This window comes from Gymnoscopelus braueri, assembly GCF_963280865.1.
Source record: "Gymnoscopelus braueri genome assembly, chromosome: 2".
Classification (NCBI taxonomy): domain Eukaryota; kingdom Metazoa; phylum Chordata; class Actinopteri; order Myctophiformes; family Myctophidae; genus Gymnoscopelus; species Gymnoscopelus braueri.
The window spans coordinates 796,905-824,427 of NC_137604.1; the positions used below are offsets into that span (position 1 = coordinate 796,905).

A 27,523-nucleotide genomic window follows, 5' to 3' on the forward strand; every position below is an offset into this window, starting at 1 on the left:
ACATTCTTTATTGGTGAAAAACACTCATTCTGGCTTCTGTTTAGGCATAATATAACTTTCTTAAATAATCAAAACACAATTGACACAAAACATACATTTTGCTGGGGACCCCCTCAAGGACCCCTATGGACCCCCAGACCATATAAATGTTGCTGGGGACCCCCTCAAGGACCCCTATGGACCCCCATACCATATAAATGTTGCTGGGGACCCCCTCAAGGACCCCTATGGACCCCCAGACCCTGAGAAGCCCTGCCATAGATCACTGTTGTCATAGAGTGTCATTATTCATTCATCTAACATCTTGTTTAATGAAACAGAAGCTCAGCCAACAAGCATTATTCTTTTTATTATGTTCATTCAAAACATGTTGATAACAAACAAAAGGTCATTTTTATCATTGTTTAAGAAATAAGGCCTTATTTATGTGAATAAGATTATTTATGGTTCATGAGAGATGATATAGAACATCAAATAGTGGTTATTGTTGTGTAAAGGGTTAACACCAGTGTCGTGTGAGAGCCAATGAGAACACTTGATATACGGAGACATGTCATGTGATCATATGGCGGTTTGATGCCTCTCTCTCTGCCTCGTTATTATTAGACTAGGATAATAACGTAACAGTTATAATACATCATGTGTAAATAGAGTTATAGTTATTATTAGACTAGGATAATAACGTAACAGTTATAATACATCACGTTATTATTAGACTAGGATAATAACGTAACAGTTATAATACATCATGTTATTATTAGACTAGGATAATAACGTAACAGTTATAATACATCATGTGTAAATAGAGTTATAGTTATTATTAGACTAGGATAATAACGTAACAGTTATAATACATCATGTTATTATTAGACTAGGATAATAACGTAACAGTTATAATACATCATGTTATTATTAGACTAGGATAATAACGTAACAGTTATAATACATCATGTTATTATTAGACTAGGATAATAACGTAACAGTTATAATACATCATGTGTAAATAGAGTTATAGTTATTATTAGACTAGGATAATAACGTAACAGTTATAATACATCATGTGTAAATAGAGTTATAGTTATTATTAGACTAGGATAATAACGTAACAGTTATAATACATCATGTGTAAATAGAGTTATAGTTATTATTAGACTAGGATAATAACGTAACAGTTATAATACATCATGTGTAAATAGAGGAAGCTTGAAACTACAATTATCCTAAACTATGAAAGTCATAACAAACAGTAAACAAACTTTAACATCTATATGATTTCTCAATTATGTCAACAATATGTTTTCTGTTGTTTGTTTACACATTATACAGACCTAAATAAACAAGTTACTACTATTTACCTTGGCCGGTGTTCCAGTGTAGTGGGAGTGCTCCTCCTTTGGCCCTTCAGGGCCGGTGTTCCAGTGTAGTGGGAGTGCTCCTCCTTTGGCCCTTCAGGGCCGGTGTTCTAGTGTAGTGGGAGTGCTCCTCCTTTGGCCCTTCAGGGCCGGTGTTCCAGTGTAGTGGGAGTGCTCCTCCTTTGGCCCTTCAGGGCCGGTGTTCCAGTGTAGTGGGAGTGCTCCTCCTTTGGCCCTTCAGGGCCGGTGTTCCAGTGTAGTGGGAGTGCTCCTCCTTTGGCCCTTCAGGGCCGGTGTTCCAGTGTAGTGGGAGTGCTCCTCCTTTGGCCCTTCAGGGCCGGTGTTCCAGTGTAGTGGGAGTGCTCCTCCTTCGGCCCTTCAGGGCCGGTGTTCCAGTGTAGTGGGAGTGCTCCTCCTTCGGCCCTTCAGGGCCGGTGTTCCAGTGTAGTGGGAGTGCTCCGTTTGGCTTTCAGGGCCGGTGTTCCAGTGTGGTGGGAGTGCTCCTCCTTTGGCCCTTCAGGGCCGGTGTTCCAGTGTAGTGGGAGTGCTCCTTTGGCCCTTCAGGGCCGGTGTTCCAGTGTAGTGGGAGTGCTCCGTTTGGCTTTCAGGGCCGGTGTTCCAGTGTAGTGGGAGTGCTCCTTTGGCCCTTCAGGGCCGGTGTTCCAGTGTAGTGGGAGTGCTCCGTTTGGCTTTCAGGGCCGGTGTTCCAGTGTGGTGGGAGTGCTCCTCCTTTGGCCCTTCAGAGAACTTTACATCTGATTATTTTATTGTTGCTTTGCATTTTGAATCTCTGCAAGTCATTAGTGAGTGCTGGTGGTGGAACCTCCTTTTGTTCTTTTCGCGGTGGACTTGCGGTACGTGTCGCCTCGGATGTTGTTTAGGGTTAGTAACCATCGGAAAGGCGACATGTCGGCTTCCCGACATGTAACCGTTCCGCCCGAACCGGTGCTCTGGCTTTCCTCATCAGGGTCCATAGTTTTACACATTAAGGCGTTTCTCTTCCTTAGACTAAACATTTTGTCAGACAAATTCAACAATAACATCAAAATGGAGGTGCAAAAGTACACTAAAACCTTTATTTCATCCATTGAATGGATTACCGGTCTTACCTGTTGACATTCTTCCATCTCCTCCATCCACATATCGATGTTATCATCACATGATCGCTGCATCTTCTCCACTTCCTCTTCCTAAAATGGTTGAATAAACAACTAGTTTAATAATTCATTTCAGAGGAAACAAACACTCAAACAGGCACCGGAAAAGCATGGCAAAGCACATCGTCCAAATAAAACCAGCAAATAAAGTACACATTTCCCCCAAAGTCACAATGTATTTAACAAAACAGACTTATACACATATTTACAAAGTTTACTTCTCAAGGACATAAGACATCAGACTGAAGCTGCCACACTTGATTGCTGATAGGCAACACCTGGAGCATTCAGAGGTGGAACTTTATGAACAGAAAAACCCTAAACAAGAAACAAAACATTGACCTGCCCCTAGAGGGCGCTAAACAGCACTGAGGAGAAGTCAGCATATTAAAGTTAGTAGTTCACCCAGAAAATTACTTATTGTCTGTCAATTACACACCCCATGAAGCCTTGAATTCATGGAGATGTGTTTGTTCCTGTCAGACATACATGGCAGGATGCCCAGAAACCCATATAGGGGGATAAATGACGGTGACCTATTCAGTCCCGACCTTTAGTGACCAATTCAATCTCAACCTTCCCATATATGGAGACAACCAACCTGCCCAAGACTGACATCATAGACAATGTCATGCATGGCAACTGGTGGCCCTGGGGCCACACGCGGCCTCCACCCTGATATTAACCTGCGGCCCACAGGTTAATATCAGAATACTGATATATTATTGATTTCAGCTGTTTTGATTCCAAACATGACCCACTTTAATTACTTCAGTCTATATTATTATTATTTTTTATGTCCATTGTATTTGTATTTAAAGGGCAAGACCACTTTGGTAGAGGTTTGGGTTGTGTAGTTACCTTGCCATGATGTAACTCCAAAGATGGGAAAGAAATAAAAAATAATTGCTCCATTGATTAGAAATTGATAATTCAAAATATGCTCCCCATTGACTTACATTGTATGGTAAAACAGCTCTCAAAGTCACTCTTTTAGCACATAAACGAACGCAAACAAAGTTGATTCAGACAATATAGAACATCACCAAACCCAGTACTATTTTTTTTTTAAATAAAAATGTCAACTTCCTGTTGATTTTGCCATTTTTAATAAGTAGAAAACCTGGACTGGATCCGCGGATCCGGATCCAGATCTTCAAATAGTAAAATCAACAGGAAGTTGACATTTTTATTAAAAAAACAAACAGTACTGGGTTTGGTGATGCTCTATATTGTCTGAATCAGCTTTGTTTGTGTTCATTTATGTGCTAAAAGAGTGACTTTGAGAGCTGTTTTACCATACAATGTAAGTCAATGAGGAGCATATTTTTGAATTATCAATTTCTAATCAATGGAGCAATTATTTTAGATTTCTTGCCCACCTTTGGAGTTACATCATGGCAAGGTAACTACACAACCCAAACCTCTACCAAAGTGGTCTTACCCTTTAAGTTCAAAAAGTCAACATAAGTATAACTGCATGTTCAATAGCACTGATTTATGGGGGAAAAAATGCAAAAGCGGAAAAATTTAGTTTGCTGGTTTCTGCTGGACAGCAACAATGTTTTATTTAAAGATTAAAACACAACTAAAGACCTTTTCGTTTGCCTTTGATTTAGAGTTACTTTTCTTCTTTCTTTCTCTTCTTCACTTTAATTGTATTTGCTTATTTTTTGTCTCCGCCAGGCCGAAAGGCATGGCGAGAGAGTATGTTTTGCCCCCTGTCCGTCCGTCCGTCCTTGTGTCCGTCCTTGTGTCCGTCCATGTGTCCGTCATTCTGTCTGTGTACAGCTAATCTCCGGCACTGTTGGCTTGCTCGCAGTGAAACTGTGCACACACACTCCCTGGATGCCACAGCAGAAACTCTGACCCAAATTTTTCACATGGGCCTTTTATAGCGCCATCAGGAGGCCGATTTGTGCAAAAGATATTTTTTGACAGTACTCCTACAGATTTTTTTCAAAAAATCCCGCAAATCGATTCGGTACACAGTGTCTCTATAGTCATTAAACGAAACGGCTCTTTCAGATTTTTCATATTCCATCCTGATTGACTAAAAATGGCTTCCAAAGTTCGCAGGAGTGCTCCGTTTTGAACAAAATGCCTCAAATCATGAACACAGCATGCAATTTCCTTGAAATTTTGCATGCATATTTCCACAATGCCGAGGAAGAAATACCACTTAAAAATGTTCAAATCAGCCTCATGGTGGAGCTATAACAGGCCGATTCGTGTTTTTACCTATAACTGCACCGATCTGTGTAAAACTTTGTAAGCGCACTCCCTAGAGGTCAAGGAAAAACCTCTGCCCTGCATTTTTCACATCTGCCTTTTATAGCGCCACCAGGAGGCCGACTTATGTAAAACAATTTTTTTTATATTACTCCTTCAGATTTTATCCAAATTTCACGCAAATCGGTACACATGATCTCTATAGTCATGTGATGAAGACTGATGTGTTTGATTTTTCATATTCCATCCTGATTGGCTAAGATTGACATCTAAAGTTTGCAGTAGTGGCTTGTTTTGAACAAAATGCCGCAAATCATGAACGCAGCGTCCGATTGCGGTCAAACTTAGCACTCACATTCACACTATGTTGAGGAGCAAATGGCCTGTTATAGCGCCATCAGCAGGTCTAATTTAGCAAAACATTTTTTTTTGAACAAAATGCCTCAAATCATGAATGCAGTGTCCGATTGCCGTGCAAGGCCTAAGAAGAAATGCCACCCTTTTCACATTGGCCTGTTATAGCGCCACCAGGAGGCCACAATAACCTACCTGACCTGGCGGAGACCTGTGCTCCGAGGAGCACTTTTTCTAGTTTTAACTTGTTTTATTCATTCTAATGTCAGTGTAACGTTGTGTTTCCTTTGCTTGATGTTCTGTGTAAAACACATTGAATTACCTTGTTGTTGAAATGTGTTTTATAAATAAAATGTAGCAAAACAAATACTACCACAATGTACTTAAGTACATTACACGAGTAAATGTACTTAGTTACTGTCCACTCAGAACTTAAGAGTATTCCCCAACGCACCCACAAGGTCATTTTCCATCAAATAGTATCTAGAATGTTTAGATGACATGAAACAATACATCACATAGTATTTAAAATGTTTACATGACATGAAACAATACATCACATAGTATTTAAAATGTTTACATGACATGAAACAATACATCACATAGTATTTAAAATGTTTATATGACATGAAACAATACATCACATAGTATTTAAAATGTTTATGACATGAAACAATACATCACATAGTATTTAAAATGTTTACATGACATGAAACAATACATCACATAGTATTTAAAATGTTTATATGACATGAAACAATACATCATATAGTATTTAAAATGTTTACATGACATGAAACAATACATCACATAGTATTTAAAATGTTTATATGACATGAAACAATACATCATATAGTATTTAAAATGTTTATATGACATGAAAATACATCACATAGTATTTAAAATGTTTATATGACATGAAACAATACATCATATAGTATTTAAAATGTTTATATGACATGAAACAATACATCACATAGTATCTAGAATGTTTATATGACATGAAACAATACATCACATAGTATTTAAAATGTTTATATGACATGAAACAATACATCATATAGTATTTAAAATGTTTATATGACATGAAACAATACATCACATAGTATTTAAAATGTTTACATGACATGAAACAATACATCATATAGTATTTATGACATGAATGAAACAATAATAATAACTTTATTCCCCAAAGCCCAACAATTCAACTTTGAATTAAAATATAAAATGAACACAAAGTACAATGATAAATACTGTCCCATGGCTCCCTCTGCTGGTGCAGGTTGGCAGTGCAGACCTACCACGGGTCACAGACAAGGTTTCTGTCATTGAGAGAGAGAGAGAGAGAGAGAGAGAGAGAGAGAGAGAGAGAGAGAGAGAGAGAGAGAGAGAGAGAGAGAGAGAGAGAGAGAGAGAGAGAGAGAGAGAGAGAGAGAGAGAGAGAGAGAGAGAGAGAGAGAGAGAGAGAGAGAGAGAGAGAGAGAGAGAGAGAGAGAGAGAGATAGATAGATAGATAGATAGATAGATAGATAGATAGATAGATAGATAGATAGATTCAAATGGAACCAGTTTCTGTACAATATGGCTGCTGTGCATAGAGAGCCTGTTGTCATAGCAACTACACTGGGAGAAAAAAAAAGGGGTAAAAAGTTATTTATAAGAATTGTATTTAAAGGGATATTTCACGGATTGAATGGGTTCGTTGTACGAACTCTTGTTTTATTATTGTATTGTTTTATTGGATCTTCTTTAGTCAATACACTCATTTGTTTTAGTTTTTGCTCATTTGATTTTCCTATTTGTCTCATCTGTTTAAGACAGGAAGCTGATATATGTCACTTTTACCTTAGCACTAGGTATACTCTTAGTTGCCTGTTTTAGCAGAGAATACACTTAAGACTTCTGGTGATTAGTAGTTTTCTTCCCTACCTATGTTGAATGCACTTATTGTAAGTCTCTTTGGATAAAAGCGTCTGATAAATGACTGTAATGTAATGTAATGCAATGTTAAACAAACTGCCTTGTTGATAGGATGTTGTAGTGTGTAGTGTGTAGTGAGGACTTCATTTGTTGTGTTGTGTTGTGTTGCGTTGCGTTGCGTTGCGTTGCGTTGTCTAGTGTTGCGTTGTCTAGTGTTGCGTTGTCTAGTGTTGCGTTGCGTTGTCTAGTGTTGCGTTGTCTAGTGTTGCGTTGTCTAGTGTTGCGTTGCGTTGTCTAGTGTTGCGTTGTCTAGTGTTGCGTTGTCTAGTGTTGCGTTGCGTTGTCTAGTGTTGCGTTGTCTAGTGTTGCGTTGTCTAGTGTTGCGTTGTCTAGTGTTGCGTTGCGTTGTCTAGTGTTGCGTTGTCTAGTGTTGCGTTGCGTTGTCTAGTGTTGCGTTGTCTAGTGTTGCGTTGTCTAGTGTTGCGTTGTCTAGTGTTGCGTTGTCTAGTGTTGCGTTGCGTTGTCTAGTGTTGCGTTGTCTAGTGTTGCGTTGCGTTGTCTAGTGTTGCGTTGTCTAGTGTTGCGTTGTCTAGTGTTGCGTTGTCTAGTGTTGCGTTGCGTTGTCTAGTGTTGCGTTGTCTAGTGTTGCGTTGTCTAGTGTTGCGTTGCGTTGTCTAGTGTTGCGTTGTCTAGTGTTGCGTTGTCTAGTGTTGCGTTGCGTTGTCTAGTGTTGCGTTGTCTAGTGTTGCGTTGTCTAGTGTTGCGTTGCGTTGTCTAGTGTTGCGTTGTCTAGTGTTGCGTTGTCTAGTGTTGCGTTGTCTAGTGTTGCGTTGTCTAGTGTTGCGTTGCGTTGTCTAGTGTTGCGTTGTCTAGTGTTGCGTTGTCTAGTGTTGCGTTGTCTAGTGTTGCGTTGCGTTGTCTAGTGTTGCGTTGTCTAGTGTTGCGTTGTCTAGTGTTGCGTTGTCTAGTGTTGCGTTGTCTAGTGTTGCGTTGCGTTGTCTAGTGTTGCGTTGTCTAGTGTTGCGTTGTCTAGTGTTGCGTTGTCTAGTGTTGCGTTGTCTAGTGTTGCGTTGTCTAGTGTTGCGTTGTCTAGTGTTGCGTTGCGTTGTCTAGTGTTGCGTTGTCTAGTGTTGCGTTGTCTAGTGTTGTGTTGTCTAGTGTTGCGTTGTCTAGTGTTGCGTTGCGTTGTCTAGTGTTGCGTTGTCTAGTGTTGCGTTGTCTAGTGTTGTGTTGTCTAGTGTTGCGTTGTCTAGTGTTGCGTTGCGTTGTCTAGTGTTGCGTTGTCTAGTGTTGCGTTGTCTAGTGTTGCGTTGTCTAGTGTTGCGTTGTCTAGTGTTGCGTTGTCTAGTGTTGCGTTGCGTTGTCTAGTGTTGCGTTGTCTAGTGTTGCGTTGTCTAGTGTTGTGTTGTCTAGTGTTGCGTTGTCTAGTGTTGCGTTGCGTTGTCTAGTGTTGCGTTGTCTAGTGTTGCGTTGTCTAGTGTTGCGTTGTCTAGTGTTGCGTTGCGTTGTCTAGTGTTGCGTTGTCTAGTGTTGCGTTGCGTTGCGTTGCGTTGCGTTTATAAATATCGCGATACGTTTCTTTTAAAAATACATTATTTTGTTTACTTTATTTTCTTTTGCAATAATAATGATGCAAAAACTGAAGTATTTTTTAGCATTAGCTTTTCCCCCCCCATATATTTTCATAATAAAAAAGTGCCATATATCATATGGTATCGATATGGTGTAACGTTTGGTGAAATGAGTACACCCCTAGTTGTGTAATGTGTTGTTTGTTGTGTGTTATAGTTATGTGTAGTTTTATTGTTATTGTTTTTGAACAGACTGTGAAGGCATATGAATATGAATACACATTATTATCATTATTAACCCTTCAGGGTTCTTCTTGTCGTAGGAACCAGACCTCGTTGCGTCTGTTTGGAACGCCGGGGTTCTCGTAGACGGCCACCATGTAGCCGTCACGCCTCAGGTTGCCGTGGGAACCGGAGCCGCCGTCGCCCCCCCGTGATGATGTCATCAGCATGCTGCTGCTGGTCGCCGTGGGAACCCAGGATGTCCCAAAGCAGGAGGATCTGATGGCCCACCGTCTGCTCTGTGGTCGTCCCATAGAACGTTCTACACACACACGCACACGCACGCACACACACACACACACACACACACACACACACACACACACACACACACACACACACACACACACACACACACACACACACACACACACACACACACACACACACACACACACACACAGTTGCCATGCTGCATATATTGATATGTTTTGTCATTTTCAATGTAGTAGAAACATATGACATCTTCCGCTGCCGAAACCCTCATTCATGCCTTCATCTCATCCCGGATAGACTACTGCAACAGCATCCTCCACGGTATCACTGCCAAAACCCTCAATAAACTTCAATATGTACAGAACTCAGCCGCCCGCCTGCTCACTCACACCCGCTCCAGAGACCACATCACACCAGTCCTCCGTGACCTCCACTGGCTCCCGGTCAAACACAACTGCCATCCAAATTTGTTTTATTCCCTGGCCCTCTGCAGCCTTTTTAACTTTTTAACTTTTATTCTCTAGATTCTCTTATTAAAGTTGTTTTGTTTTGTTTTTATTTTGCTCTTCTTAGTTCTATGTAAAGCGTCTTTGAGTATTCAGAAAAGCGCTATATAAATCCCAGGTATTATTATTATTATTATTATTAGTAGCTTCTTTCTTTTTCTGTTTTTTTTTTCCATCGTAAAGAGATAAATATTCTGTGACTAGTTGAAAGGAAAGGAAAAGCGGCTGAATTATGTATTTATTTACTCCGGCAGTGTTAAAGGATGATTTAATTTGAATCCTATATTTTGATTGGTCAGTCATCGGTCATTATTTCTTGATAATGACCGATGAGCTCTATAACTGACCGCTGTCTAATCTAAACTGCTTGGTTTCATGCTTTACCCAACATGACAGCCATGTAAACAAACAAACAATGTCATTTACAACTAAACGTTGCTCTCAAGAATGTTTTTGAAAACATTTTAAGTGAGAAATAGACGATGCAATAACCGACAAGTGATTCTATGTGATCCTCTACACTTCCTAGTTTATCGTGGCGCACCGACGCAAGAATAACAAAACAGTCGCCCCAAAACACAGTCGCCCCGGGGCAAATCTGATGTATTATACGCAAATCCGGTGGTAAAGAATGGGGGCGACTGTGTTTTGGGGCGAGTCTTCCCGTTACCTTATTTGATTACTGTCATTTGTTTTCCGAGGCGAACTTGTCCGCCCAGCCCAATACTTATGGAATACTTTCTTTGCCGTAAGCAAGGAAATACTTTGTTTTGTTGTTACTTTTGGGTTAATTTATTAATGTATTTATTAAGTAGCCGTGTAATACGCGGGATAATGTATGGGGAGTGATTATCCACCTCCTCTATCGCGTCGTGGATAATCACCCTGTCGGGCTTTAAATTTCAATAATGACCACCTCCCCATACATTATCCCTTGCATAATAATGCATGCTATGGCAAAGCCACTAAACGACATTTCATGCTTACAACTTTCATAGTTACCGTACACTGTGTATGTGTATTATTGTTAGTATTATAAATATTTACCATGTAACGACGTGTATATCTCTTATTGTTAGTATTATAAATATTTACCGTGTAATGACGCGTATCGGCGGTCGGTAAACGATGGTGATGTCGGGGTCGGTGGGAGTGGGCGGAGCCATCTGGAACTCCGCAGGGAGGAAGTATGATGTCATCACGTCTTTATGAAACAAGTTCCCATCATGCATCTGGAGGCTGTTAACGATGGGGATGGTCATACCCAGATAACAACCTGCATAAATTAATATAAATTAAATGTTAACGATGGGGATGGTCATACCCAGATAACAACCTGCATAAATTAATATAAATTAAATGTTAACGATGGGGATGGTCACACCCAGATAACGACCTGCATAAATTATCATACATTAAATGTTAACGTTTACTGAAGTAGGAAGGGCTAAGTGGTGTAGTGGGAGGAGCTATGGGGTGTGGTGGGAGGAGCTACGGGGTGTAGTGGGAGGGGCTAAGTGGTGTAGATGGAGGCACTAAGTGGTGCAGTGGGAGGAGCTAAGTGCTGCAGTGGGAGGGGCTAAGTGGTGTAGTGGGAGGGGCTAAGTGGTGCAGTGGGAGGAGCTAACCTTTAGAGTTCTCCTTACAGATGTATCTCATTAACTTCATGAAGGCCAACGAGATGCTCTGCTCATACAGCTTCTCTGATTGGCTGAGCTGAGCCCAGTGACCTGCTGGATACAAACGCTCTTCATACAATACCTCACCTAACTACACACACACACACACACACACACACACACACACACACACACACACACACACACACACACACACACACACACACACACACACACACACACACACACACACACACACACACACACACACACACACACAAGGGGAATTAATTAAATGAATGAAACAAGAGGCTTGATTCAACACAGTCTAATCCACTGCTTCTCAAAGTGTGGTCCGGGGACCCCCAGGGGTCCTTAGAAGGGGGTTCCAGGGGGTGTTAATACTATCCTGATGATCAGCCTGAAGCTGGGTGGAGCTTCAGGCTGACATTGGCCATTACAACGGGGGAGGGGATTCGAATTTCCATAAACCAATCACAAGAGATCCACGGATCCGCCTACATATGACGTCATCGCACAGCTTGTTTTTTTTGTATGGAAGACAGTCCTATAGGCTCACATTACATCACCTGACTGAGAGGGGCGGGGCCACACAGAGAGTGGGCGGGGTCTATGGTCTGGAACCAGACTAAGAGGGGCGGGGCCACACAGAGAGTGGGCGGGGTCTATGGTCTGTTAATACAGCATCACAAACACTTTAATATGTTCAGTCATATATTTATTATCACATTAACTAACAATGAAGAGAGAGGGTGAGAGTTAACGTACAGGATGGTATGAATATGAACCTAGTTCCATATTTAGAAAACGTTTCAGATGGAGGAAATAACCTGAGATCATTTAGATTGAATATTTAGGAAGTCATTCTAGGAGCTTCATAGGTTTAGAGTTAACAAAGGGTTAAAGTACCTTCTCATGTGTAGAAATGGGAGAAAAAGGAATGAGCTCCCTCTGCTGGTTCCTACTGGTCATCTCCTGAATGGCTCCAGTCATCTCTGGAGTCAAAATACATATTTTTACTATATTTACTAAAACATTTTTTTTTACTATATTTACTAAATAAATATTTTTACTATATTTACTAAATACATATTTTTACTATATTTACTAAATAAATATTGTTACTATATTTACTAAATACATATTTTTACTACAGGCATGTTTCGGGGCAAGTGGAGCGATCGTACGTACTTTTACCCCGGACCAACTTTTGGAGGTCATTTCAATTATAGTAGTAGGATGATAATAATAATAATAATAATAATAATAATAATAATTTAATAACAATTATAATAATAAAAATAAAAAAATAAATAATAATAATAATAATAATAATAATTTAATAACAATGATAATAATAATAATAATAATAATAATAATAATAATAATAATAATAATAATAATAATAATAATGATATGACTTTAATAATATTATTATTTAATAATAATATTATTATTATTTAATAATATTATTATTGTCATACCAGGTGGGACAGTCACATGGTGACTTTAATATTATTATTATTTAATAATAACAATATTATTATTTAATAATAATATTATTTCTATTTAATAATAATATTAACATTATCATACCAGGTGGGACAGTCACATGGTGACTTTAATAATATTATTATTTAATAATAATATTATTATTATTTAATAATAATAATATTTTTATTTAATAATAATATTAACATTATCATACCAGGTGGGACAGTCACATGGTGACTTTAATATTATTATTATTTAATTATAATATTATTATTATTTAATAATAATATTAATATTATCATACCAGGTGGGACAGTCACATGGTGACTTTAATATTATTATTATTTAATAATAATAATATTATTATTTAATAATAATATTATTATTGTCATACCAGGTGGGACAGTCACATGGTGACTTTAATATTATTATTATTTAATAATAACAATATTATTATTTAATAATAATATTATTATTTAATTATAATATTATTATTATTTAATAATAATATTAACATTATCATACCAGGTGGGACAGTCACATGGTGACTTTAATATTATTATTATTTAATAATAATATTAATATTATTTAATAATAATATTAATATTATTTAATAATAATATTAATATTATCATACCAGGTGGGACAGTCACATGGTGAGTGCTGCCAACCGCCTGCCAATGATGTAAAAGTCTGTCGTGATGCTCCTCGCTCATTGGCTGAGGGTCTGTGATGTCATCAGTGATGTCATCGTCATCATCCAATCCGTCCAGGTCTTCCAGGGAAATGAGAGCCATGTTGACCTTTACACACAGGAAGTGACACACAGGAAGTACAATCAGTTTTTATGCTCCATGTATCTGAACAAACAAAGTCCTAGAAAAAGAAATAAATACCAGGTAAACAATGAACCTAGCATCTGTCTCCTAGGATACCAGGTAAACAATGAACCTAGCATCTGTCTCCTAGGATACCAGATAAACAATGAACCTAGCATCTGTCTCCTAGGATACCAGATAAACAATGAACCTAGCATCTGTCTCCTAGGATACCAGGTAAACAATGAACCTAGCATCTGTCTCCTAGGATACCAGGTAAACAATTAACCTAGCATCTGTCTCCTAGGATACCAGGTAAACAATGAACCTAACATCTATCTCCTAGGATACCAGATAAACAATGAACCTAGCATCTGTCTCCTAGGATACCAGGTAAACAATGAACCTAGCATCTGTCTCCTAGGATACCAGGTAAACAATTAACCTAGCATCTGTCTCCTAGGATACCAGGTAAACAATGAACCTAACATCTATCTCCTAGGATACCAGGTAAACAATGAACCTAACATCTGTCTCCTAGGATACCAGGTAAACAATGAACCTAACATTTGTCTCCTAGGATACCATGTAAACAATGAACCTAGCATCTGTCTCCTAGGATACCAGGTAAACAATGAACCTAGCATCTGTCTCCTAGGATACCAGGTAAACAATGAACCTAGCATCTGTCTAAACAACATGATAATCTAATGTAAGTAAAACATGAGAAACAATATAATTATTAATAAGCTGCACTGAAACACAGGCGACGACATCTCACACATACAGTGTGTGTGTGTGTGTGTGTGTGTGTGTGTGTGTGTGTGTGTGTGTGTGTGTGTGTGTGTGTGTGTGAATACACACACAGTCACCCATTCTCGAGAATTGGGACAAATCATGTCCTACCAAAACATTTCAAATTATAATTTATTAACACAATAATGAATTATTTATTTTGGTGAAAATGTATTCTTAAAGGATTTACTGTATATATACATGAATTACATAATATTTATACAATGTTTTGGTCTAGTTTCCGTATTTTTTTCTTTACATCTAAACAACTTTATTTTACTTTTATTTATTTTTGTTAAAAGCATAAAAGAAAACTAACCATGTGTTTTGATAACATGGTGTAAGAATGTACTATTAAATTAATTGTAGGTACATTCTTAAACCATAAATATATAATGTTTAACTTTAAAAATATAACTTTAATATATAGAACTTTAAATATATAATTATTAACAAAAAATACATTTAAAATAAAAGTTGATTAATTGAATCATCTTTTATTTTAAATGTGTTTTTTTGTGTTAGGTTTTGACCTTTAAAGTTTCCAAGTGTCCAAGATCATTGTCACTCCATCAGATTTCTGCAAAAACATCATTTAATCTCTATCATACACACACACGCACACGCACACGCACGCACACTTACACACACACACACACACACACACACACACACACACACACACACACACACACACACACACACACACACACACACACTAACTACACAATGTGTGACGTCATCATAACGTATAGATAGATCAGATGATCTCTACACTAAGATGCGTTTTATCGAGTCTGACTACGAGTCTTAGCTCCACCCCCCCAGAGTCTTAGCTCCACCCCCCCAGTTTGCCCTGAAATGTCAGCAGTAAAGCCCGTATCTCTCCAAACATGTACAAATGTAAAAAAAAAAAAGATACTTACCTGCTTGACCGAAATGTTAACTAGGTGTCCGGTGTGTTTGTGTAATGTATTAAGTCCAAATTATTTAATAAAAAGGTGTTTTAATCCCATCTGTGGCTGATTCTGTTGGAAGTTCCCAATGGGCGGTAGTGACGGGGCGCATCCGGTGAAAGCCGGAATTACACTCAATGTAAACAGGAAGTAAACGAGGGGGCGGAAATGGCATTCGGCCAAAAACGGGATTAAAACACTTCTTTATTGCATATTATGGACTAATACATTGCATAAACATGCCGGACACCTAGTTAACATTTGGGAGAAGCGGGTAAGCACCTTATATTTAGCATGTGTACATGTTTGGAGAAATACAGGCTTTACTGGTGAAGGTCCAGAGCGCATTGATGGGGGTTCGCTAAGATTCGTGGATAACAAAATGTCAAAATCGATTAAAAAAATAAAATAATCTACGATAGCCTAGTCTTGATCTAAGGCTAGCCATGGTTCACATGACGCTTGTATACAAGCGTCATGGTGCCCTGTCCCCCTGGTCTAAAGTTTTGTTCGATTTTTTCAGATTGCCATCGCTCACATAAACATAAACGTTCAGATTTCAAATATAAAGTGCTTACCACCGAGCCACGGATGTTACAAGGCGATGTGGACCGCGATGAGTACCCGTATCTCCCGTATTGTTCAATAAAAAGCATTTTAATCCCATCGCCGTCCATTTTCTCCAAATTGTCTCCTATACTTTCAACCATGCGACACTAATGGTTGGGAGGTGTATTGCACTCTGATACATTACAAAACAAAAAAAAACAAAAAAAGAAAATGGCCGGCGATGGGATTAAAATGCTTTTTATTGAACAATACGGGAGATACGGGTACTCATCGCGGTCCGCATCGCCTTGTAACATCCGTGGCTCGGTGGTAAGCACTTTATATTTGAAATCTGAACGTTTATGTTTATGTGAGAGATGGCAATGTGAAAAAATCGAACACAACTTTAGACCAGGGGGACTCGGCACCATGACTGTCATGGTATGACAGTCATGTTTCAGGGCTAGATCTAAGGCTAGATCTGTTTCATTCTTACCTTTTCACAATAAGAGTCTTTTCACAATAAGAGTCCTCTGAAGGTATGAAAACGGTGAAAAATGTTTTTGTTGTTTTTTTAGTTCCTGATTTCAAAACATGTGACCTCTGACCTCTGACCCGGCTGTGCTTGTTGTTGGAACGGGAAGTGAACGGTGTGCGCATGCGCAGGACGGGACGGAGCTGAAGCTGAAGTCAAGTGAGTTGTAATGCGCTTCTTCTGCCACCAGATGGCGCTAAAGCATCACAGATTACACACTCAGCCAGGGGTGGAAAAAAAATCCTCCCCAGATGATTAACCTTAGCTGTAGTATACAACCCTCGTAGACGTATTTATGATTCTGACGTTTTCAATCTACGAGAGTTGTAGGGTGCACTTCCTATAGTGCTTTGGACTTTCTGCACTATGCCCCGTAGACACTCCAAACATTGTACAAAATGAAAATAAAGGCGCTTACCGCCGAGCCCCAAATGTTAACTACTTCTACGGGGTAGTAGTGTAATGTAATAATCCATATCTTTCAATAAAGAAGTGTTTTAATGCCGTCTGTGGCCGAACGCCATTTTTTCACCCTCGTTTACTTCCTGTTTACATTTAGTGTAATTCCGGGTTCCACCGGATGCGCCCCCTCACTCACGTCACTACCGCCCATTGGGAACTTCCGACAGAATCGGCCACAGACGGCATTAAAACACTTCTTTATTGAAAGATATGGATTATTACATTACACTACTACCCCGTAGAAGTAGTTAACATTTGGGGCTCGGCGGTAAGCGCCTTTATTTTCATTTTGTACAATGTTTGGAGTGTCTACGGGGCATAGTGCAGAAAGTCCAAAGCACTATAGGAAGTGCACCCTACAACTCTCGTAGATTGAAAACGTCAGAATCATAAATACGTCTACGAGGGTTGTATACTACAGCTAGATTAACCTAATGTTTAACATACCTTTTAACTATTCATACGAACACTACGTCAAAACTAACCAACACAATGGTCAAACATAGTCAAATATTAATGACCTAATAAAGTGGCAAAAATAATAATGAAAATAGCCGATCTACAAGCTCACAACGCGAGATCGGCTATTTTCAACATTTTTATGATTATTTTGGGGGTCCCTAGTTCTAATATGATTATTTTGGGGTTCCCCAGTTCATTTTGGGGGTCCCCAGTTCTAATGTGATTATTTTGGGGGTCCCCAGTTCATTTTGGGGGTCCCCAGTTCATTTTGGGGGTCCCCAGTTCAAATTTGATTATTTTGGGGGTCCCCAGTTCATTTTGGGGGTCCCCAGTTCAAATATGATTGCTAACACTAACCACACATATTGTTCACAAGGCCAAAGGTCTCTTTTTTCTAGTTTCTATACATAATTCATGACACACTTAGATTCAGCGGCTAGTCTAAAGCTCATGAATATTCAGTCTAAAGCTCATGAATATTCAGTCTAAACCTCATGAATATTCTATGTTTTGAAATCACATTGATGTTTATCAGCCAGTGTGTCTAACAAGTACCTTTACACCTTGTGCCCTGTGTGTGTGTGTGTGTGTGTGTGTGTGTGTGTGTGTGTGTGTGTGTGTGTGTGTGTGTGTGTGTGTGTGTGTGTGTGTGTGTGTGTGTGTGTGTGTGTGTGTGTGTGTGTGCGTGCGTGCGTGCGTGCGTGCGTGCGTGCGTGCGTGCGTGCGTGCGTGCGTGTGTGCGTGTGCGTGTGTGTGTGTGTGCACATTACATCAAGACAATAAAAAATGCTTTACATAAAACATTATTGAGAACATTAAGACAATGTGTGAAAAGGCATCATATAAAAAGGACATTAAATACAATCAAGAGTAAAGTTTTTAGCTTTGATTTTTAAATAAATAAGAGTATCAGAGAGACAGAGACTGTAGTTTTGTTCAGATTTTGTGGAGCATAAAAACTGAACGTTTAGTTGTTGATTCTAGGAGTTTGTTCCAGATCTGTGGATTATAAAACCTGAATGAATGAATGCATAGATATATGTGAAGACACCTAGTCTACTGAAGATGAATGTATACAGTAGATATATATATATATTTATATAGAGGATTTCCTCTCTAGCAGGGTATGGCAGGTACACAAACATATTTTTTTCATGAATAGTAGCCTAATGCATTGTGTTTGTATTGTGTTATACTTTAGGTATAATGCATAGTTCTCTATGCATTTTGGGGGGTTTGACCCCCCAAAAAATGTCTGGAATGCCCTACCAAAAGGAGTAAAGGAGTGTAAAACCCTACTCACTTTCAAAACTGCCCTAAAAGAGGCTGCTTCAGGAGGCTGCCATTCCAAACTGGCGCCTGTCAAAGTCTTAACCTACCCGCCTATATAACTGTTTATTGTACATGTTTCTTGTTTTTCATAGCAGTAACCTGTAAGCTGATTGTATGATGTTCTGCATAGTAGTGTATGTATGTATGTATGTATGTATGTATGTATGTATGTATGTATGTATGTATGTATGTATGTATGTATGTATGTATGTATGTATGTATGTATGTATGTATGTATGTATGTATGTATGTATACATGTAGATATATAGTAGTGTGTATATCTGTCTGAAATGTCATCATGATTTGAGTGCACGGGATCTCATTTTAAAAAGACGTTGTGCTTTTATGAGCGATCCAGTTTAGAGGACCTTGTATTGTTAACTGTACTTCCATGTACTGTTTCCATGTCTTTTCTAAATAAAGTATTCAATCAATCAATCATACAGTATTATTGAATATATATAGATATAGATTGATGTAGAGATACAGTGTATCTATTGAAGGTGTCACATATAACGAGGTGGAAAGAATCCTAGTTGTGTTTCATCAACACAGTGAGGGCCTCTATGGTTTCACTGAGCTGTCACTCATCAATTATACAACACACACACACACACACACACACACACACACACACACACACACACACACACACACACACACACACACACACACACACACACACACACACACACACACACACACACACACAGTGTGTCAATAATGTCCATTTAAAGTACTCTTGTTACGGCCGTTTAAATATTCACACGTGTCAACAGCGTTCATCACCCCTATCATACACTCACAGCCATTGGATACCTGCTGGTAATAAGACACCCTGTGATTGGCTCTGACAGCTGGCAGACTGACAGACAGACAGACGCCAGGGTCTAATGGGTTAAACCTTGTTTTTCTGGCTCAGGGCCCAGTGGGCCCACTGGCTCAGGGCCCAGCGGGCCCACTGGCTCAGGGCCCAGTGGACCCACTGGCTCAGGGCCCAGCGGGCCCACTGGCTCAGGGCCCAGTGGACCCACTGGCTCAGGGCCCAGTGGGCCCACTGGCTCAGGGCCCAGTGAGCCCACTGGCTCAGGGCCCATTAAGACCAGGAAATAATCTGTGTCATTTTCAGATTTGTTTTGCTATTCAAAAAAAGCAGATCTACAAGCTCGTAGATCTGCTATTTTTTTTTAATCTGGAACATTTCAGCAAATCTTTGAACATAATATACTTTTAAAGCAAACGTTTGTAACTCAAATCTTTGCTTCTGGTGGATTCTACAAATGTCTTCTAAATCCTAACAGTTTTCTGAAAAACGTATGTTGCTATAATATCTGTGTTGAAAGACCACCCAAAATGACCCCATCTAAATTAAAATGATTTAAAAACTGATATTTATTATAAAGAAACATGTTCCATTAAAAATATTTAAAAACTGATATTTATTCATATTCTGTGTGCTGCACAGCTTCAAACATTTGTAAAAAAAAAAAGATTCGGGTGTCAAAGCTTTTATACCCATAGAAAATAAAAGACATTTATTTAAACAATTACATTTTTTTTTTGTTTCCTTGAATTTAATGAAGGGATTCTTATAAAAATACAAAATAGCCATTAATAACCCTTGATTCAAAGCTAAAGTCTTGCCAAACCAGATGAAATAAATCCACAAAACCATATTTTCATATCAGAGGATTGTGAAGCATTTGACTTAAACTCCACAAATATACATCAATAAATACATCAAATGGCAAAACGCAACATAATTTATGATACAAAATGTTAGTATTAATAAAACAACACAATGAACTAAATAAAAACATGATGTTGTACTTGAGGTATGACGATAATACAGAATGTTATTAATTAATAATAATTATAATACAGAATGTTATTAATTAATAATAATTATAATACAGAATGTTATTAATGAACCATGAACATCCTAAACACCATGGACAATAATCAACACCAGCTAAGGGGTTGCTAGGTGGTTGCTAGGGGGTCATCAGAAGGTCTTCCAGCGTATGGCAGACAGGATGGTGTGGTTGTTAGGTGGAGGTTAGGTGGTTGCTAGGTGGTTGCTAGGGGGTCATCAGAAGGTCTTCCAGCGTATGGCAGACAGGATGGTGTGGTTGTTAGGTGGTTGTTAGGTGGTTGCTAGGTGGTTGCTAGGGGGTCATCAGAAGGTCTTCCAGCGTATGGCAGACAGGATGGTGTGGTTGTTAGGTGGAGGTTAGGTGGTTGCTAGGTGGTTGCTAGGGGGTCATCAGAAGGTCTTCCAGCGTATGGCAGACAGGATGGTGTGGTTGTTAGGTGGTTGCTAGGTGGTTGCTAGGGGGTCATCAGAAGGTCTTCCAGCGTATAGCAGACAGGATGGTGTGGATGAAGTACAGTAGAGTGGCTACATAAGAAAACACCTGCAGATCAGAGGAAGAGTTCATTAGAATAAACTATTCAATGATTCATGAACATGTCAAATGTTTTATATTAGTGAACATATCTATGTTCTTTGTCTGTCTGTCTGTCTGTCTGTCTGTCTGTCTGTCTGTCTGTCTGTCTGTCTGTCTGTCTGTCTGTCTGTCTGTCTGTCTGTCTGTCTGTCTGTCTGTCTGTCTGTCTGTCTGTCTGTCTGTCTGTCTGTCTGTCTCACTCACCACAGCAGAGATGTCCAGTTGGTAGTTCTGGAAGTCGGCTCCATCTTTCATCTCCAGAGTGACTTTGGCCAAAGATACTGAAGCACTGAGATAGAAGAATGCAGCCAGACCGTGGTACACAAAGTCCTGCAGAACAGTTTAACACAGACCCTGGATCAGTTTAACACAGACCTGGATCAGTTTAACACAGACCCTGGATCAGTTTAACACAGACCTGGATCAGTTTAACACAGACCTGGATCAGTTTAACACAGACCTGGATCAGTTTAACACAGACCCTGGATCAGTTTAACACTGGATCAGTTTAACACAGACCTGGATCAGTTTAACACAGACCTGGATCAGTTTAACACAGACCCTGGATCAGTTTAACACTGGATCAGTTTAACACAGACCTGGATCAGTTTAACACAGACCCTGGATCAGTTTAACTCTGGATCAGTTTAACACAGACCCTGGATCAGTTTAACACTGGATCAGTTTAACACAGACCTGGATCAGTTTAACACAGACCTGGATCAGTTTAACACAGACCCTGGATCAGTTTAACTCTGGATCAGTTTAACACAGACCTGGATCAGTTTAACACAGACCTGGATCAGTTTAACACAGACCCTGGATCAGTTTAACTCTGGATCAGTTTAACACAGACCTGGATCAGTTTAACACAGACCTGGCTGGATCAGTTTAACACAGACCTGGATCAGTTTAACACAGACCTGGCTGGATCAGTTTAACTCTGGATCAGTTTAACACAGACCCTGGATCAGTTTAACACTGGATCAGTTTAACACAGACCTGGATCAGTTTAACACAGACCCTGGATCAGTTTAACTCTGGATCAGTTTAACACAGACCCTGGATCAGTTTAACTCTGGATCAGTTTAACACAGACCTGGATCAGTTTAACACAGACCCTGGATCACAAAAAAAGAAAAATCGGTTATTGGGCGGATTTTGTAAGTTTTTTTCTCGATTTTATTTCGGTTTTAGGTTTAGGATTAGGTTAGGTTAGGTTAGGTTAGGTTAGGTTAGGTTAGGGTTATGTTATTTAATTCTTATTTTTGCCTGATTTGACCGATTTATTATAAAAAAAAAAAAAATGAAATGAAATCACGGTTCTGTGAGAGTGAGGGTGTCACCTCGTACGCACAGTGAATGGCCGTAATGCCAAGTTCTCACTATAAACCCCTTTGTTTCAAAGGATAGACAGACACTAATAACAAATATAATGCAGCTGGCTGGAGCCTATCAATCAAAATGCGGGACAGCGTCTCAATTTGCGGGACGCATGAAAAGTCATTTTCATGGGACTGTCTGTCCTGCACCAAGCGGGACATATGGTCCCCTAGTGATGACATCATACTCACGGTGTCCTGCACAAAGCGGGACATATGGTCCCCTAGTGATGACATCATACTCACGGCGGCCGCCCACCCCCGGCTGTTCTTGTGTCCTCCACAGGCGAACACCAGCGTCCAGATGAAGCTCATAACGAAGCAGAACACTGAAACAAACATGACCCAGCCCTGAGGGTTCTGTGGAACCACATAGGTACACGCTACTAGGATCCACACCAGACCTCCGAACACCTGCAACACACAGGAAGTAAACAACTGTGTTACAATGGAAACCACTACGTACAGGAAGTAAACAACTGTGTTACCATGGAAACCACGTACGTACACGCTACCGTGGAAGCTTTTGAAAGGAGGGACAGCGACGTCAGAATTCTGAATGAACGTTCTGAATCCCATAGACGTGTTTAATATCACGTTCTGAATCCCATAGACGTGTTTAATATCACGTTCTGAATCCCATAGACGTGTTTAATATCACGTTCTGAATCCCATAGACGTGTTTAATATCACGTTCTGAATCCCATAGACGTGTTTAATATCACGTCAAATAAGAACTGTGTTCCAAAAATAAACAAATGATCCCGGCGGTTTGACTCTTATGGATATGAAGCATAACTGACGGTGAGAAAACTATAATGCTACTTCCAACAAATTAGAATCAGAAACAGACTGTATCAAATATAAGTGACTGACTATCATAAACGATACAGAGCCTCCTCCCTGACAATATCTCTCTCTCTCTCTCTCTCTCTCTCTCTCTCTCTCTCTCTCTCTCTCTCTCTCTATATATATATATATATATATATATATATATATATATATATATATATATATATATATAACATAAACGATACAGAGCCTCCCTGACAATATCGCCGAGACAGTTTGTTTATTTTTGGAACACAATTCTTATATGAGACGATTCTAAGATGACCCAATGTTATTCTCCATAGAGAAACGACTTTACGAACCAGGAGATGAACGAGTGACGTCAGGACTTCTGTACTCTATATCACACATAGTTTTCTGATGTGTTGCTTTTCGATGTGTACACTGTATACGCCTCTGTATATGTATACGCTTCTGTATATGTATACGCCTCTGTATGTGTATACGCCTCTGTATATGTATACGCCTCTGTATATGTATATCCTCTGTATATGTATACGCCTCTGTATGTATACGCCTCTGTATATGTATACGCCTCTGTATATGTATATCCTCTGTATATGTATACGCCTCTGTATATGTATACGCCTCTGTATATGTATACGCCTCTGTATATGTATATCCTCTGTATATGTATACGCCTCTGTATATGTATACACCTCTGTATATGTATACTCCTCTGTATATGTATACTCCTCTGTATATGTATACGCTTCTGTATATGTATACGCCTCTGTATATGTATACACCTCTGTATATGTATACTCCTCTGTATATGTATACGCCTCTGTATATGTATACGCCTCTGTATATGTATACTCCTCTGTATATGTATACTCCTCTGTATATGTATACGCTTCTGTATATGTATACGCTTCTGTATATGTATACTCCTCTGTATATGTATACGCTTCTGTATATGTATACGCCTCTGTATGTGTATACGCCTCTGTATATGTATACGCCTCTGTATATGTATACGCCTCTGTATATGTATACGCCTCTGTATATGTATACGCCTCTGTATGTATACGCCTCTGTATATGTATACGTCTCTGTATATGTATACTCCTCTGTATATGTATACGCCTCTGTATATGTATACGCCTCTGTATGTGTATACTCCTCTGTATATGTATACTCCTCTGTATATGTATACGCCTCTGTATATGTATACGCCTCTGTATATGTATACTCCTCTGTATATGTATACGCCTCTGTATATGTATACGCCTCTGTATGTGTATACGCCTCTGTATGTGTATACGCCTCTGTATGTGTATACGCCTCTGTATGTGTATACGCCTCTGTATGTGTATACGCCTCTGTATATGTATATCCTCTGTATATGTATACGCCTCTGTATATGTATACGCCTCTGTATATGTATACGCCTCTGTATGTATACGCCTCTGTATATGTATACGTCTCTGTATATGTATACTCCTCTGTATATGTATACGCCTCTGTATATGTATATCCTCTGTATATGTATATCCTCTGTATATGTATACGCCTCTGTATATGTATATCCTCTGTATATGTATATCCTCTGTATATGTATACGTCTCTGTATATGTATACTCCTCTGTATATGTATACGCCTCTGTATATGTATACGCCTCTGTATATGTATATCCTCTGTATATGTATATCCTCTGTATATGTATACTCCTCTGTATATGTATATCCTCTGTATATGTATACGCCTCTGTATATGTATACGCCTCTGTATATGTATACGCCTCTGTATATGTATATGTTACAGTATGATTGGAGAACCAGTATGATTGAAGAAAGCGCGCTCGTTTTTACCACCCACCCAGCACTAGACGGAGCCACAAGCCAGGCTTGTGCACAAACATATATGGCCACACACACACACACACACAGTCACACACACACACACACACACACACACACACACACACACACACACACACACAAGCGCACACACACGCGCACACGCTCATGCTTTTTTTGGTTTATTGAAAACAGGACTGTTTAGATACTTTTATTGTGTTCTGGCTTTTGTTTTACTTTCTCCCTGACACACACACACACACACACACACACACACACACACAACACACACACACACACACACACACACACACACACACACACACACACAGTGATCCATGAAAAGAACTATTCTGTCCCTATCGGTTTACAACTCAAACGGCGCTGAGTCGACTAGTAGAGCATCGGCCGGTCAGCGCGCGCACTCGCGCCTGGAGGCGCGAGGGCGCGCTTCCTCGGCCTCAAGCTCTACTAAGGCGGCGCGCCTCCGTCATGGACAAGCGTGTGCGTGTGAACGCGTGTTCAGCGTTCCCCTCATAGATATTATGGTTCCCCTAGCGTAGCTTCCTGGTTGCTATGTGGGGGGGAACAACAAAAGACAGGTCTGCGTCGGCGCATCAAAGCCCCGCCTCTCCGCGTTCTCCTTCTCCTCCTCCTCGGAGGAGGAGAACGAGAGAAGGAGAGAAAGAGGACGGTTTATTACGCGAGGAGGAGGAGGAGGAGGAGGAGGAGGCTCCTCTTCCTCGCGAGCCTCGCGTAATAAACCCCCGCCTCGCAGCGCCGCGTCCTCCTTCTCCTCCTCGCGAGCCTCGCTAATAAACCCTGTCTCGAAAAGCCCCGCCTCGCCCCGAAGGAGCCCCGTGCCTAAAAACGAGCGCTCTGTCTTCAATCGTACTGGTTCTCCAAACGTACTGTGACATATACGCCTCTGAGACGAACAGCTGACTGTCTGGCAGATGCTTCAGCAGGCTAGTGGATCGACTGGTCCTGTGCATACATAGTGATGAGGGGGGGTTATGTATATATATAGTGGTGAGGGGGGGGGGGGTTATGTAGGGGGGGGGGTCATGTCAAGGAATGGACACTTAGTAGCCCGCGGACCCCCATTTGAAAAGATATGCCAAGGACCCCCTCATAAGACAAGAGTTTTACGGCTCTAGCAGTGATTCTCAACCATTTTAATTTCAAGGACCCCCAGTTTGACATGCATTAGGGCTACGGACCCCCATTTAATAACATTTCTATCTCTGGGACCCCAATTTGTATTGTAAAATCAATGTTAATGTAACTCTGAGAGTGTAAAAAGTGGAACCAAATGGACCCGTTAGCGTCCATTTGGTTAAATTTTTTACACTCTCAGAGTTACAGACCTATAAGGGTCCATTTGGTTCCTAACTATCTACTATAGCTGGGGACCACCTGGAATCCATTCAAGGACCACTGGTGGTCCCCGGACCACTGGTTGAGAACCACTGATATAGTGGATCGACTGGTCCTGTGCATACATAGTGATGAGGGGGTGATTATTTATGTCTCTGTTTTTATATCATTTTATTGTGTGGGCTACAGTTTAGCTATGTTTTCTCTTTCCTAGCATTCAGTTCAGCAATTGTTATTATTATTTTTTTCCCTCTATTTTTTAACAGTCGCCTATATCCATTTTGTATACATTTTTTAACAGTAGGCTACTGTTTATCTAAAAAAAATTCAATCATTTATTTTATAGTGTTGTTTAGCTATGTTTTCTCTATCCTATTAACAGTAGCCTATACTACTATTTTGGCAAATAAACTCTTATATCGTACTTTGAAACTGTTATAATGTACTTTTGACCTCAGTACTAAAACTCTTGTATTGTAACCCCCCCCCCCACCCCCCCTTACACCTCCCTGAAATAGATTTTTCGAGGGTAGAATGTATTAAAACAGATCTTACCAGTTCATATCAGGTATAGTTTTACAGATTAACAGTAGTTACCTGTATATTTAACAATATATTTAACAGTAGTTAGTTAACATTATAGTTAACAGTATATTTAAGTTAACAATATAGTTAACAGTATATTTAACAGTATATGAACAGTATATTTAACAGAATATATAACAGTAGTTAACATTATAGTTAACAGTATATTTAAGTTAACAATATATTTATCAATATATTTATCAGTATATTTAACAGTATATTTATCCGTATATTTGAGAGTATATTAACAGTATATTAACAGTATATTAACGGTATATTAACAGTATATTAACGGTATATTAACAGATCTTACCAGTTCAGGAAGGTACAGTACATCAGGTATAGTTGTACAGATTCCACATCCACTGGGCAGGCTGGACATGGTGGCTGTGTTGTTGGTGGCCATGTCTGTCTGTCTGTCTGTCTGTCTGTCTGTC

General features: G+C 39.5%; 1 protein-coding gene and 1 pseudogene across 2 annotated transcripts; both read right to left on the reverse strand.

Annotated features, from left to right (window-relative positions):
• Positions 1 to 8,543: 8,543 nt before the first annotated feature.
• LOC308098448 (heme-binding protein 1-like) lies at positions 8,544 to 16,448 on the reverse strand (annotated as a pseudogene). Its single transcript, XR_013935047.1, has 6 exons — positions 16,339 to 16,448; positions 13,362 to 13,527; positions 12,140 to 12,225; positions 11,219 to 11,360; positions 10,686 to 10,866; positions 8,544 to 9,130 (listed from the first exon to the last, which is right to left on the reverse strand). The product of XR_013935047.1 is annotated as a heme-binding protein 1-like (transcript).
• Positions 16,449 to 20,976: 4,528 nt separating this feature from the next.
• On the reverse strand, positions 20,977 to 27,492 carry LOC308098457 (myelin and lymphocyte protein-like; the record flags this gene model as incomplete). Its single annotated transcript, XM_080446814.1, has 4 exons — positions 20,977 to 21,051; positions 21,289 to 21,414; positions 22,713 to 22,880; positions 27,400 to 27,492. The coding sequence occupies 4 exons, from the start codon at positions 27,490 to 27,492 to the stop codon at positions 20,977 to 20,979; spliced, it is 462 nt and encodes a 153-aa protein (XP_080302940.1).
• Between the last annotated feature and the right edge of the window lie 31 nt (positions 27,493 to 27,523).